Genomic DNA, 16,277 nt, shown 5'->3' on the forward strand with positions numbered 1-16,277 from the left:
TGAATTAATTACACATTAAGTGGTGATGCTGGGATTACAAACCAGATCTCACTAACTGTATGGAAGTTAAAAGTATTTGAATCACAGGTAATGGGAAAACAATACATATGAAACAGGAATAGGATTGTGATAAAAGGACATGTCTCCCCCTTCCTGTCCCACCAGACCCTGTGAATTTAATGACCTTGTCTTCTTGCTTTCCAAGGGGAAAAGAACTTCCCTAAGAAGATAGCATTGAAATTGCTGATCACCAGGTGATGACAAAGCAAGCTGGCACCAACATGAATCTCCCCCAAAATCTCTAGATGCCTGCATCACAAGGATAGACATACTCACTCTTGCTTACTTCTCCCCTTCCGCTCCCTTGTAACTTTGGATACTACCCCTGCCCTCTGACAAAAAGCAGAACAGTGGTCATTCAGAGTCTGCTGCCCACCTCAATTTGTCAGCAAATTAAATTCTTTCCTTCTCAAACTGTTTCCTTTTATTGGCTAAGGAAAACTGAAACCAGCATTCAGTTATGTCTTTGTACACACACACATACACATACACATTCTCTCTCTCCACCCCCCCTCTCAAAAACACACTAGCAAAGTGGTCTTAAAGATACTTAATTAGCCTGGAATGAGAGAGAAATGTAGAGAGGTTGAAAAATGATAAAATGATCTCAAGTGGAATGAACCTCTATCTCTAAGTCACACACAGTGTTTAAAATCAGTTTTACCTTATACATCTCAGAAACATCTTTAAAGACTCATCCCCCAAAGCACAGAAAATGAAAGAAAAGATAAACTGCTGGGACTATCTCAAACTGAAAAGCTTCTCTACAGCAAGAGAAAATAACCAAGATGAATCGACACACTACAGATTGGGAGAAAATATCTGAACTACACATAACTGATAAGGAACTGATATCAAAGATTACAAAGAGCTTACACAACTCAGCGAAAACAAAGAATCCAGTCAAAAATTGAACAGAAGAGCTAAAAAGACACTTCTTCAAAGAGAAAATGCAGATAGCCAACAGGCACATGAAAAAATATTCAACATCACATAATCAGAAAAATACAAACCAAAACCACAGGTATCACCTTACACCAGTAAGAATGACCCACATTGAAAAAAAAAAAAAAAAACAACTATGGAAAGCCCAAGGGGATTACAACTGAGATGGGAAAATGCACAAAATGATGTAAAAATAAACTATTATATTATTCATTAAAAAAAAAAAGCGAACGACTAAGACTGCAAGGAAGCCTTTTACATTACTATTGGGAATGCAAACTGGCCCAACTATTATGAAAGATGTGTAGAGGACCCTCAAACTACTAAAAGTAACTCTAATATATAACCCGACAATTCTACTCCTAGGAAATATACCCAAGGACACAAAAACATTAATTCAAAAGGAAACCGTGCTTCTACATTCATTGCAGATCTATTTACAATAGCTAAGCTATGGAAACAACCTAAATGCCAAAAAAAAACAGATGACTAGACCAGGAAGATGTGGTATATACACACAATGGAATCCTATTCAGCACTTAAAGATAAATTCATGCAATTCACAGCAACATGGATGGAATTGGGAAAAGATTATGTTCAGTGAAGTTAAAAAAGAAAAATATCCAGTGGTCTTACTTATAGGAGGTATACAGGGAAACAAAACAAGGGATGGGATGGAGTTAAAATCAGCAGGCAAACTATAATCAGAGACATACAGCAGGGCAGGGAAAAGAGGGATCAGAACAGGAGAAGTTAAGAGCAAAAGAGACTATGGTGACAGTTCATGGATAACTTGATGGTGGGAATTTTATGGAGATTACACTTAAGAGAAGGAAATCAAACACTTTATTAAAATGAACAATTTAAAATATATATTAAAAATTAAAAATAAAATCAATGTTACTTTAATTTTTAAAAAATATGATAAAGTGGGTATTAGTTGAAAATCAATTAAAACAGCTCTGAAGTGACAAATCTGTTGAGTCTAACTTTTAAAACCAAATTATTTAGGTAGTAAATAGCAAAGGCCTTAATTATTCTTATACTGACATAGCCCCAAAATATTACCTTTCATTAAACTGTTTTTTTATTTCTGTTTTGTAACATGTAATTGTTTTGTAACATGTAATTGTTTTGTCACATGTAATTGTTTTGTCACATGTAATTGTTTTGTCACATGTAATCTGTTTTTATAAGATGTGACCTGTTTTGTAACATATAACTTGTTTGTGACATTTAAATCTATGTAAGTACAGCAATTTTTGTGAAATAATTTCATTAGTGATTGGTACAACCTGCTGTATCAAAAAAATAAAAAACTTAAAGGCAGGAAAACTATGTTTCTTCTGAGACAATGCTTAAGTTTAACTATGTGCAAATTTGTGATCAGAGTTCTCAGTGAATGTCCATAATCAAAGAAGATCACTGATTAATAACAAAGATTTCTTCACAAGCAGGAGTATCTAAAAATACTGGCTAATGTTCTTCCCCCAAATCTAAGATTTACTTCTTCAGGTCCAGATTTCATTCACACAGAGTAGATTAACAGTTACAGATAAATGAACTAAAATAGTCATAAAAATGAGTTGACAAACAAGGTCCTTCAATTAATTAGCGATACCTCCCTTTCTAGGTAGGGCATTCTTATAGCAAATGAACCCCCCCCAAAAGTACATTCATAAATTCCATTCAAAAAATGCCAAAATGACCCAACTAAAAATGTTAGGACTTCAATTCTATTCTGCAAATTCATTAAGAAAGGGTACAGAGCTCTTAGAGTCCTTTAGAGATCTACAGTAAGTTTACAAAGAGATGAGAAGATCCAGGTAAATAATTTAGTAAGTGCATCTGATAATTAGCAACTCTGTACTTGCTGTAAAACTATAAAACATGACAAACACTACCTAAATTATCCATGATTTACTATTAGCTGTATCACTAAGTAAGCTTCAGAGACTGTATCTGTCAAATAAATGTTATTTACCAAAAAAAAAAAAAAAGACAAGCACTGTGGTTAATCAAAAATTCTGCTGCAGTATAAAGCACATATGTGCCCAGTAACTATATACAAAACTCTGCCTAAAAAATTATTATTTACAAATATCTAAAAAGACTTTCACCATCATTTTAGCAAACATGGTATAAATTCTATTAAGATTGCTGGAAGACTCTACATATGTAAAAAGAGTAAAAGTATCCCTTAAACACTATAAAAAAAATCCCCTCAAAAATCTCCATTTTTCCCCTCTAAAACCTGTTTCCTCTACCAGACATATTTATCTTCACTGCTTTTCTCTACATTACTTACAAGTATCCTCTTAAAAATCCATAAAATTTATTTGAAGTAAGAAAATGCCAGATAACCAACTATTCAAAATAATTTTGAAATATAAAATATCAAATCCTTTCAAATTATATGCCTAATATTATATAAAAATACCAAGTAAGAACATTTCACCTGTTTTATACTCTTATCAAAATATTTAACTGTCCTTTGCACTTGGGTTTTAAGCTGGGCTACAGGGCAATTTAATTTGTACGAAAGCAAGTAAGAACATTTTGTCTTTTTTCTCCCGATGTTCATTATCTAAAGACACATTATGAGTTTAATTAGAGGCAGAAGAAATTAAAGCATACCCTAATGAGGTCAAGAATCCAGGCATAATAATTTTACATATGATACTTTAAACATCTGGTAGGAACAAATCATTGCTAGCAAAAGAAAGTCAACAACTTGAAGAATTCACCCAAGTCTAATTTGGATTAAAACTTTTAAGAAACGTACTAGAGTAAATACAATTCATTTAACTCCACAAATATTTTGTGGAATGAGGCAGAATATTTTTAAAATGTAAAATAATATTTATGTTTTGGAATCAATTTTAAATCTCAGGCTTTCAACATGGCAAATTTGCAACTTTGGCTAGTTAAAAACTGGCCTTAAAACTCAAAAAAGCTGGGCTACTCAAATCAAACACAGCCTTCACATACAACTAAAACCATAGGATACTTGGTTCTAATTAGAAATCAAAATAAAACACACAAACATGCCCAAATCCCGAAGTCTAATGAAAAGAAGGATGATAATGAAAAGGGTGGGTGGAGCTGGGAGAGGAAAGAGGTGACTCCTAACAATGGGAGTCAATGACTATTTTCAAGTTTGCTCCTGGGCCTGTGGAATGCAACACAGCCACATTCCTAAATGCCTCAGATTAAACTAGCCAAGTTAAGATGAAAAGAACATCTATCTCCACCTTGCAGTGGTATGCAAAGGGCATGGAGACTCATGTTTTGGTTTTGACACTTGCTTGTTGCTGATTTCCTTAAGACTATTCTTTTTGAACCTAGGTCATGTTATTTTTAACCAGTGATAGAAGGGGATAGCAATAGTACCTTTTGCCATATTTGCTTTTTCTTCCTTTACATACACCCATAAATATGCAGTCTTTTACTTTTTTCACTTGGTAAATCATTTGAAAATGCTCCTTCTGATGGTCTAGGTTGATGCTCTGGAATCTGCATTTTTAACAAATTCCCAGGTGACACCAGTGGTCCTGAGATGACACTCAGAGAACTACCTACCTGTACAATCCTTGGAAACTCCAGCGTCCATGGCCAAAGATTAAGTTTAGACTATTTCTCCAATTTTACTGTCCACAGAAACTGCACGGTGTAGTAGAAGCAAGAACAGGGCAGATTCTCTATCGATTCTAGGAGGCAGGCAAAGGAGATCACTGGACCCCTCAATGGCTTTTTCTGGCTTTAATGCCAACTGTTGTGGGGCAAGCCTGCAGGCTGGTGAGGCAGAGAGGCAAGCCTCCAAGCTCCCAGAGAGTCTCTTCCTCTCAGTCTTTGCTCATCTGCCGCCCCGCTCTCTATGTGATGCCACCCTTATAGCTTCCGCAGTCAGGCTCAGGTGCGCCCACTTATGCACGCCCACACCACACTCCAGGTGTCCACCATCAGGCACCCATGCCCTTCCCACCCCCCAGGCTCCCAAGTGCCCTCTGCATTCAAAGCCTCAGGTGATAACCACAAAGGCCAATTCACTTACTCTACACTGAGAATCGATTAATATACTGGTTCTTGTTAGCATGTGACCAAACCGTACCTAGGGATCTCCCCAAACTTGCACACTCTAACAAAGTCTGCAGTCGTCCATGTGCACAAAGCACGCTCTCAGTGTGAAAGAACTTTTAAAGAATTAAGAGTACTTAAGGAAAAGGAAAGTTCCTAGTAAGAGTTTTCCCACCTGAATTTACCCATTCCATTATAGGTAAATGCCCAAACAGAGTTGGCCCAAAGCAGAGCTGCTGAAGCATGAAGACTTGCTATAAGTCTAAGGTACTTTCTGAAGGGGAACTACAGGAAGGGGATGAAAGGCGCCAGATAAGTGGGATAAAGAAGCAAATTCAAAGTGCAAATCAAGGTAACAGTTGCCAATATCAACCTCCCAAAGGGTTTCTCACCCTTGTGTCTCTTTCAAGTGTCTCTACATGTCACTCCACCAAGTGTCTCCTTCCCAGCAGGACCAGGGTGCAAGTTGGTCTACAGAAACAAGAGCTCTCATCTTCCTCCTTTTCAAAGCCCACCTGCCTTCCATATTACAATATTACGTGGCTACTCAGCTCCACCTATAATAAAGTGGGATTGGGTTACTCCCCCTTTTATGGAGATATCTTTGTAACATTCTGATTCGGAAGACCTGAGGTAAGGCTTGAGATCTGCATTTATAATAGCAAACACCAGTGATATACTACCGTGGTTCTCAACAATAGCTGCACATTAGAATCTGACGAGGAGAGTTAAAATATAATGGTACCAAGGGCCCACTCTAAACAAGTGAAACCATATTTCTCAGTAAACAGGGTTCCCAGATCCTATTTCAATGTATATGTGAAGGGTTCCCAAAAATTAAGCAATTCTGACACCAGGTTATCCAAAAATTCAACTCAATTCTAACACTATCTATCCAGAGTCGTCATAGGTTACACAAGTTAAGGTTCCCTCTACTCATAGGCCAATTGCAAGCCCAGGTTATTATGAACGCTGTGACCAACTTGTTATGTCAGTCAGAGGTCGCCAGGACCCCTCTTTACTCCTCAGGTTGAATTAATTTGCTAGACCTGCCCACAGAGCTCAGAAAACCTGTTTACTCACTAGATCACCGACTGACTATAGCTTACGCACAATAAGATGGAGGAGATGTATGGGAGAAAGGCTTGAACCTTTCACCCCCTTTCCCAATCTGCACAGCTCCTCTCTGAAGTCCCTCCATTTGGATGTTTATAGAGAGAGGCTTCATTATTTAAGCGTGGTTGATTAAATCATTGACCACTGGCAAAAAAACCTCAATCCCTAGCCCCTCTCCCCTCTAGGGCAGGAGTCCCCCTTATTCCTATAGGTTTTCTTGGCAACAGCCTCCAGTTGCTTTCCCAAAGTGCTTCATTAACCTCTCAAAAGACACCCTTTAACACTCAAAATGTAGAAAATTCCCAGACTTTTCAAGGAACTGTAAATAAAGACCAAATAGTTTAAGAAATATATACTTTCATGCCAAGGTCATTTCCATAAAAAGAGGAGGTATCAAGTTTCCTGCCCACTTAATGATGGACCAGGCTGAACAACAGGTGAAGTTATGTAACTGACAGGCAGGTGGGATCTGCAAAGGAAGATGAGAGCTCTAGTTCCTGAAGCCCAATGTGCACCCTGGTGCTTCTGGGAAGGAGACATGTAAAGAGACACATGAAGGAAAAATTTGCAGAGGCACATGGGTAAGACATATGTGGGGGGGCTCACAATGGCAGTCTTTATCTATCTTGATTTGTATTCTGGCTTCTCTCCTTTTGTCCCATACTTTTGCCTGGTCTCTTCTGTCTTCTTTTTGTGGTTCCCTGCTAGAAGATGCCTTAGACATCAAATGTTGTAAAGTGGGCCCCACTTCAGGGCAACCCTATTTGGCTGGGCATTCACCCACAAAGGGATAAGTAATTTGAAGGTGTTTTATTGGAGAACAATTATCCTTTTTTTCTCTCTCTCTGTGCACACAAATCCAATAAAAGTCCTTATATTATCTTTATGCAGTGCTTTATCTCTATGCAGTGGATAGCAGAACTTCTTCAAATGTCCAAATTTGGGTATCCCAGGGTACCCCTCAGGTAATTATTAATAGAAAAAGTCTTAAAACCAAAATCCTTAAGTTCATTATTGCCATATAATCCCATGCAATTTTTCATTTTTCTGAAAAACACAAAATTTTTCTCATTGCAATTGGTCCCTAGACTCATTTCTTCAAGTGTCCATAATCTGGAAGAGCTATAACTACACACACCTATAGCAAGTCAACTAGAAAATATTTATTCCTTCCACTCTATCCCACACCACACCAACTAAGTTAGTTCTAGGATCCTTTTTTTTACTCACCTATGTACATAATGACGACAGTCATTCTGAAATAATTACTTAAATTTGGGTTTGTTAATTCTAGTAAAGCCCAGGTCATCACTATTCTATTCTTGATCTATCTCTTCTAGATATAGGATTTTCTAGAGGTCTCAGTACTTCTTGGGGCAAAATTAAATTTATAAAGAGAAAATATTCATTAGTAGATGCCTATTAATCAGGAATGTATTAACTTTTTTTTTTGCTTAGAAGAGCTGGGGTGTAAGCCAGAGGTGCAGGAGGTGAGAGGATTCACCAGAGATGGGGGGAGGGGGGTGGGGAAGCAGACAGGTTTACTGAAATACACTGCTAAGGGGAGCAAAGAGCAAGAAAGGAAAGTCATTTGTGCCGTATGTGGACAAGCTCCCTTGATCAAGGACTGAACTCAGGTCTAGTAGTGAAAGCACCCAGACTTAACCCCTAGGCCACCAGGGAGGCCCCTGTTAACTGTTTAAAGTAACATTTATTAAATACTCAATAATTTACCTTATGTCAAGTAAACCTCACAACAAGCACATAAGGTTAAGTACTATTATCATCCCCACTTTACACAAGAGGGTATGAAACGTAAATGTCTCACTGCTAGTAAAAAGCAGGCCACAAACTACAAGGCTAAGTATTGTGTTGTATCACACATAAGAAAATAAACTTAATTTACATGTTCAGATGTTTAAAAGTCAAGGAAGGAATCTAAAGACAATTTCTGACTCAGAATTATTTTAAATACCTAATGAAGAGAATTTATAAAATTGCATATATGGTGGTATTTTTTTTCCCCATAGAGAATGTACGAGCAAATGAGCATGTATGACATTATTATAAATAAGGGTTTAAAGATCCCTGTAAGCTGGCCTAGCAAAATTTGAGAAGTGATAAAACTGTAATTCACCTGCAGTCCATATTAAGTGATACAATTAAGTAGTGTCATGCATATATAGGAATATATACATATTTGATAAGTTTCAACCTGCCTCTGTGTTAAGTGAACCAGTTTGGACTAGATAATTTTAAGGATCCCTTACACAATAAAATTCCATGATTGTACTGTAACTTCCCTCTAGTTTATTTAATTATAAAGTAAACCTTTGTTTCCTAAACTGAATTTTCTTATTTAAGTATTAATAACATGCTAAATCCTACACCTGCAACACATTTACAAACTACCCTAGTTTACAGTAGTATTTTTAGGTTTGGTCTCTATGAATTTTGTACACAGATACCACAAAATCTTATAGTAATTATTTATGTCTGCCAGAAAATATTTTTGTATCACTTTTTCAAGATACATAACCTACAACCCTATGTATTGGGCATATGACCTATTTAAACAATCTTAAAATACACCTTACTAAGCACAATGATTAATTAAATAATAAGCACACAAAAAATTTCCCCAAAATTTATATGTTAATACTGGGGTCCTAAACTAAACCCAGAGGCCTGGGGTTGTTGCTGCTTTCCTTCCCTACAATGTGAAAAAAGGCTACAGCAGAAGTTTTAAAAGCTGAAGTCAAGTAGAGACAAGCAGAAACAAAAGAGTGAAACATATTCCTGTGATGCCATCCATTTGGTATTGACTCCATTCCAATCCTTCAAGATTGTAAAAGACAAAGCATTACCTTACTTTAAGCTAGTTAAAAATAGGCTAACACTTAAAAAAAAAAGCCTCTATTAAACTAAGGCAGAGATGACAGTTTTCAATTTGAATGTCAACTCTCAGTACTGCCACTGACTGTCTGCAATGGGATGAGAAAGAGAGGCCTCCAATGAGCAAAAAAAAAAAAAAAGCAACAATTTAATAACAATATCTAATGCTACCAGTAAAAGCAGAGACACACAGTATACTTGTAAGTCCTGGACTGAGCAATAATATCTTAGGAAATGACACTGGCATATAAGCAAAAGAGCAGTAAAATTCCTGGAAGCTGGAAAAGTGGGCAATTACATAGGAAATAAAGTGTCACTAAAAAATGACAATCAAAATAAAGTGGCTTGGCCCTCCCTGGTGGCGCAGCAGGTTAAAGCACAGCACTAAGAAGCTAAAGCCACTTTAGCATGAGTTCGATCCCCATCCCAGAGGTGACCCACATGGCGCAGCAGACTTCTCCTGACCTGCCTGCTGCTCCCCTCAGCAGTGTACTCTGTTGATCTGCCTATTCTGCTCCCCATTCTGTCTCTGGTGAATCCTCTCACCTGCCTTGCATCTCTGGCCTGTTCCCCAGTTCTGAATGCATAAATAAATAAAGTGGCTTGCTTTGTATCTTTTATGTTTCAATCATTCTGTGGTTCAACACTTTAAGGGAAATATTAATCCAGTTAAAGCTGATTTCCTTTTTCTTTTTGCTTCAATACACTGGATTATTCATAACTCAGGAGCGAAAAAGATACAGTTAATCAATTTAGGTCTCATTTCAGCTCAAGTGCCCTAAGTGCACTAAGTGTTCTAAGGTATATTTTAAATTGAAAATTTTATTAAGATAATTATAGATTTACATATGGTTGTTTTTTAAAAATACAGGGAACTCTTCATACACTTTGCCCAGTTTTCTATAATATTTTGCAAAGCTATAATACAGTATCACTGCCAAGACACTGATAATGACACAATAAAACAGATTTCTAATTATTCTTCTAGTTATTTCTTATTATTAACAGATTTCTAAGGACTTTTAAATGGTCTATATAAAAATTCTATGTGTTCCCAATTGCTTTTCAATATCCAAAAGGGCAGGCTTATTATAAAAAGAATAAAGGACACTTACACAGCAACAAACAGGCAGAAAGAACTGCCCTGGAAAAGGACAGGTTTGTTAAAGGACAGGCCCGCATAGTCCTGGCGGGCAGCCTTGGAGGAGAGTTGCTCTGCAGCTTTATTAAGGTAGAAGGTCAATGAAGAAAAACACCTGGGACCCACAAGGCGCAGAGGACCTTTCCTGTCTTGCCCACTGCTCCCCTCAGCAGTGCATTTCAGTCAACCTGCCTGTTACGCTCCCCACTATTAATCTGCTGGGTGAGAGTCACCCACACACTCTGGCCTACTCCCCAGCTCTTGTATGCATAAATAAATAAATCTTTAAAAAAAGAGAGAGAGGCAAAAAAAAAAAAAAAGAGAGAGAGAGAGAAAACCCTCCCTGGTGGTGCAATGGTTTAGGGTGCAGCACTGCAAGCTAGCTGCAGCTATCTGAGTGTGAGCTGGACCCCTGGCCCCAGAGGTGACCCACACAGTATGGCAGACTTCTCCTGACCCACCGGCTGCTCTCCTCAGCAGTGAACTTTGTTGATCTCCCTCTTCTGCTCCCCAATCTGTCTCTGGTGAATCCTCTCACGATCCTTGCACCTCTGGTCTGTACCCCAGTTCTGTATGCATAAATAAATCTTGGGGGAAAAAAGAGAGAGAGAGAAACATCTGCATAGTCACAGGTGGGCAAAAGAGCTGCTACTCCAAACTGTGGTTTTCTTTTTGAAGATATTTATGCTTACAGAACTGATATACAGACCAGAGGTGTGGTAGGTGAGAGGATTCACCAGAGACAAAGTGGGGAGCAGAACAGGCAGATTGAAGAAGTATACTACTGAGGGGAGCAGCAAGCAGATCAGGAGAGATCTGCCACACCATGTGGGTCAGCTCCCTGGCTGTGATTGAAGTGGTGCTGCAGTGGCTTCAGAGAGCTTCATAATGCGGTGCTTTAACCCGCTGCACCACCAGAGAGAGCCCTACCCCAAACTGTTTTTACCTAATCTATTAATCTACAATTTAATCTCTTTACAAATAAATTTAGGTTTTGCACTATTCTATAGTCATGTATCTTAAGATCCTCATTCTTTCGAGGGCCATAAAATTACTTAGTTATATTTTAATTTCTCCAAAGTATAGAGACACTGGTTCAAGAATTCAGCTTTGGCATATACTAGCAAAGTCAAATCATTTAATATGTAAACATTTCCCACACCTATAAAATACTGAAAGAGTTACTAAAGATCAAAGTGCACCTGAAAACTGGTTGACATAGTACATTGCACAAAGTAAAAGCTCACTAAACTTTAACCACAGTTGGCTACTATTTGATCACTAATGCTTTCCTAACAGCAGCTCATCCATTTCAACCTCTTTAACATCCTAATAATCTTACCATTATATACCCATCTTTTCAATGAAATCTATACAGTTCCTTGGCATTTTTTGATAGAAGTAACAGGGATGGGAAGGTGTGAAGAGAACACCAGATAACTCAATCAATAAGACTTGAAATGTGGGAAGAAAAAAGTGAAGATGACTGACATTTCAAGCCACAGTTCTATGAACTACATGGAAGAAAAATGGATTCCAGATTTCTCTACAAATGTCTTAATCATTTTCATAAATTTTATCTTTAACATCTCAATTGAAGTGAATTATTTTTACTTGGAGAGTGAAACAAATACCTTGTAAGAACAAGGAATGTGGAAGACTATACGCATGCTGAAGTGGGGAAAGGAATGGGCTACTTAGTACATTTCATATAAATGAAAGTATATGAAAAATTAGAAAGGAATGGGTTATTTACTACATTACATATAAATGAAAGTATATGAAAAATTAAAAATACATGCTTATTAAAAGTAAGATTCAGAATACCTATAATCATTTGTTAAATCACGATTTTGGTATTCATTTGTTCACAGTACATCCCCAGTGTCTAAAACAGTGCTGCAATACTGTTAACACTCAATATATTTTTTGAATATATACGTGAATGAACATCATTACATATTAAGAAGGATTCTATGTTGACCTCATTGCTGAGGGCTCAGTCTTCTCTCCATACTCTTTCTCTTATTAAAATAACCCTCTGCAGCTAGCTCTACTCTCAAAGACATAAATAAACTGCAATATATTAATTTAGTAAAGGTTATAGCAACCATTTCAGTTATACTAAATTATTAAGCTCTAAACATCAAAATAAAAATCATTAACAGATCATCAGACACAAAGTAAATACATGAGATTTTACACAGATTTTTAGGTATTCCCCAAACTTCACTTTGCAGTTTTGGAATTTAAAGGCAAATACACAAAATACATTTATTACTGACTGGAGATCTGTAAGTTTCCTTGTAGGGTTCATCTTACCAGGTCTTTCCTTCCCAGTGCCTTTTGACTCAGCAAACTTTTGTATCAAGCTTTCAACTGTAGTATTAGCCATGTTATTTATAAATTCTTCATGAACCTATTAAAATTAAATAAAGACAATATTTTTATTTTTCCATAAATACTCTTACTATACTTCAGATAAAACTTCTACAAGAAATTAAAATGCATTACATCAAAACGTGTTGATCCAGAATCTTTTACAACTTTCCATTTGCCTAATTTACAATATAACAAAATTCTGCTGTCGAATTTACAATGTTAGTAGATTTATGAGTACCATCTACTGTTCACATGAGCCCCTTAATATCTGGCTCACAATCTTAGCAACAAAGGTATTTCCTATTCCCATTTTTAAATCTTTTAAAGAGATAACTTGTATGATAAATGTAATGTATATAGACAATAAAGTTTAAGATTTTTAATAATAAATAGCACACTTCACTTTTCTCTACTGTGTTTCAATATACCCCAAAATATCACTGTTAAACCTTGTATTTTTGGAAAATTTCTAAGTATATGTTTGAAAACTTCCTGAAGCTACTGCTGAATATTTAAAAATAGTGTAACTTTACCAAAGAAATTTCAAAAAATTCTAATATAAAGACTGATATCACTGATTATTAAAATTAATTTGAATTATCAGTATTCAGTGAAATATTCTTTATATTTAATACATGTTAAGTACATATTCTTTCTCTGAAAAAATACAGTATTGTGAGTTTTGTGTTTTTAAAAAGTCAAAAGTGAACATAAAATTTTCATGAATCAGCTCAATAAAAGTAAAATTTTACCTGGCCTATTTGCAAATGGATTTCCTTTATAGCATTTGACAAGGATTCTATAATTTCCTTTATATGAATGAGGTGAGTTTCTTCAATATCTTGAAACTTCTGTGTAGCAAATATAAAAAGTTACACATATATAGACATACACATTCTGAAATCAAAGTCATTTCAGTTTAACTAACCAAATTTAGCAAGTTACCATTATTACATATTTGTTTATTTTACATAATGTTTAATAATGTTTCTAGACAAATGTTTGTACACACACCGAAACATAACATTAAGAAGTTAAGATTTTTGTTGTCATTTCTGAGAAAAATATGAAGCCTATCAACGTTTGAATATACTAAAAATGAAAAACTGTAATTATGGTCAAAAGATTAGGAGGCTACCCAGAAGAGGACACTATCACAAAAGCCAAGGGAAGTGTTTCAAAAAGTTTTTTCACAATTACTTGGCAGAACAAAAACTATAATTTACTTTTGAAGGCTTTACAATGGCCTCTAGCCTCTCAAAATGTTTTTCTAATTCTTGAAATGTTATATATAGTTTCCAAAAGAAGTAATCTGTGGTCAAAGAAATTGGGAAAGCCTGTATAAGCTATCTCAGCAGTTCTCAACTTGACATGAGGCTGTTATCAGATCACCTGAGGAACAATTCAAACTATAAAACACATAAAAGGGGATAGAAAGAAATGAGAATGTTGTTTGGAAAATGTATCCAAGCTATTCTGATATTTATCCTCCAGGAACAAAACCAGTGCTAGACTTGGTTTCACAATAAACATTTAAAATGCAAAAAAACACTGACACAACAAAATTATTTCATTCTGCTCAACCCAAGTGTTTTCTAAGTTTCTTTGACTGCATAACCCTTTTTACTTGTCTTCTCTGAATAGCTATTAATATGTCATTGAACAATATAGTATTCCTCAAAACAGGATTTGGAAAATGATGAAGTAGTCATTTTCAGAGAAAAATACACGAACCTGTTTTTCTTTTAAAAAATACAATTCTAAGAAATGTGTCTAAACTACCCTGTCATAATACTTTCCTGCTTAGTTTACCACATTAAATTTCCCCACCCCTTACTTACTTTTTTAAAAGATTTTATTTTATTTACTTATGTATACAAAAACTGGGATGTAGGCCAGAGTTTCGGGGAGGAGGGCTCTGGGGAGGGTGAGATGACTCACCAGAGACACAGAGGACAGCAAAACAGGTGGATCTACTGAAATACATTGCTGAGGGGGGCAGGGAGTGAGACAGAGACAGACGATGTCTACTGCGCCATGTGGGTCAGCTCCCTGGCCAGGGATAGAACTCATTCAGTAGTGACTGGTGATAGCTTGATAGCACTGAAACTTTTAACCTCTGTGCCACCAGGAAGGCCCCCTCATTCTTTGTTTAATGCCCAAATTTCTTCAGCATTTAAATACATGATCAGAAATCACTAAAGCTAAATTATTTTATCTATTATTTGTGTTAAGGGTCCAAAGTTTAAAATAATCAATATTGGCAAAATCAATTTGGGTAGTAACACAATAATAATCTACAAAATTTTATCAATTTTACTCACATGGAATGGCAGAGTTAAAATAGAATGCTCATTGCTGACTAACTTTGAACAACTTAATGACAGTATCAATATTTCAAGATCCTGAATTGTTCTTAGAACTGAGGAATATTCAGCAGAAGCGTGATTATATTTTATTTCATACTAAAATGCCCTCTTCAGCTTAAATATCTGCAATTTAGTGGACAAGAAATTTTCTCACAGAGCCAAATCCAGCTACTAATTTCACATGGATGACCCCTTTATTTCTTTTCTTAAGTGTGCCTTCTCAATATCCTTTGAAACAAATACAATGAATAAACCAGATCCTTAATTATTAAAATATCTTGAAGCAGGAAGCCACAGAGAAACTCAACGCATGATTCAAATGCAATTTTGAAATTGCGTTGGCTTTCTTGGTGGGAAATCATTGGTAAATAACACAACTCTTCAAAACTAATCACTGATCTTAGAGCAATTTGACAATGAGAATGTAATCTCAACAGTTCAAATATAAATAAATTGAACAAATCAGTCAGATTTTTCCCCTTCATTTAAATATCCACTGTTTAAATGTTTTGTTCCATTATTTTAAAAATGTTTGTTAACCAGATATATAAAAAAAAACCTAAAAGTCCGTATGTGTCCCTACTGCTTGAATCAACCCTAAAGGTTCCTTGAATGAGCCATCTAACTGTTTAAAGTAAACAAAATTTCCATCTGGTTTCAAGGTTTAAAAGTGGTAAAAAGCTCAGGCATAAAAATAAGACAATTTTAATCATGCTTATACTCAATCCAAATGAAAAAAAATTGATCACAACTACTCCAAGTAAGTTCTAAAACTCTTTTAACTCAGAGATTCAGTTTCTTTTCTCACTAGTAAATATAAATCCTGCCACCCAATATGAATTATCAGTGACATATTCCCTTCCCTGATTGGGTGAGTCTGCTAAACTTGAAATAAAAGGAAAATGGAGTTCACTTCTAAATAACCCAAATTAAAGTCTACTCTGTTAAAAAACAATAATTAGGCCCTCCCTAGTGGCACAGCGGGTTAAAGCACTGCACTAAGAAGCTTAAGCCACTTCCGCATGAGTTCAATCCCCGCCTGCCCCAGAGGCGACCACATGGCATGGCAGACCTCTCCTGACCCGCCCGCTGCTCCCCTCAGTAGTGTACTTCGTCGATCTGCCTGTTCTACTCCCCCCTCTGTCTCTGGTGAATCCTCTCACCCCCTACAACTCCGATCCACACCCATCAACAAAGTACATTGCTGAGGGGGGCAGGGAGTGAGACAGAGACAGACGATGTCTACTGCGCCATGTGGGTCAGCTCCCTGGCCAGGGATAGAACTCATTCAG

At 36.3% G+C, this 16,277-nt stretch overlaps 1 protein-coding gene across 1 annotated transcript in view; it reads right to left on the minus strand.

The window, feature by feature from the left end:
* FCHO2 (FCH domain only 2) overlaps nucleotides 1-16,277 on the minus strand; it is a 93,671-nt gene that overhangs the window by 38,356 nt on the left and 39,038 nt on the right. The window contains exons 7-8 of the mRNA XM_012721767.1: nucleotides 13,369-13,467; nucleotides 12,557-12,653 (exon numbers count right to left, since the gene is read on the minus strand). Coding sequence (XP_012577221.1) covers nucleotides 12,557-12,653; nucleotides 13,369-13,467 — 196 coding nt within the window. The remainder of the gene's footprint in view (nucleotides 1-12,556; nucleotides 12,654-13,368; nucleotides 13,468-16,277) is intronic.

This window comes from Condylura cristata, unplaced genomic scaffold (assembly GCF_000260355.1).
Source record: "Condylura cristata isolate star-nosed mole 26May11 unplaced genomic scaffold, ConCri1.0 scaffold00007, whole genome shotgun sequence".
Lineage (NCBI taxonomy): Eukaryota > Metazoa > Chordata > Mammalia > Eulipotyphla > Talpidae > Condylura > Condylura cristata.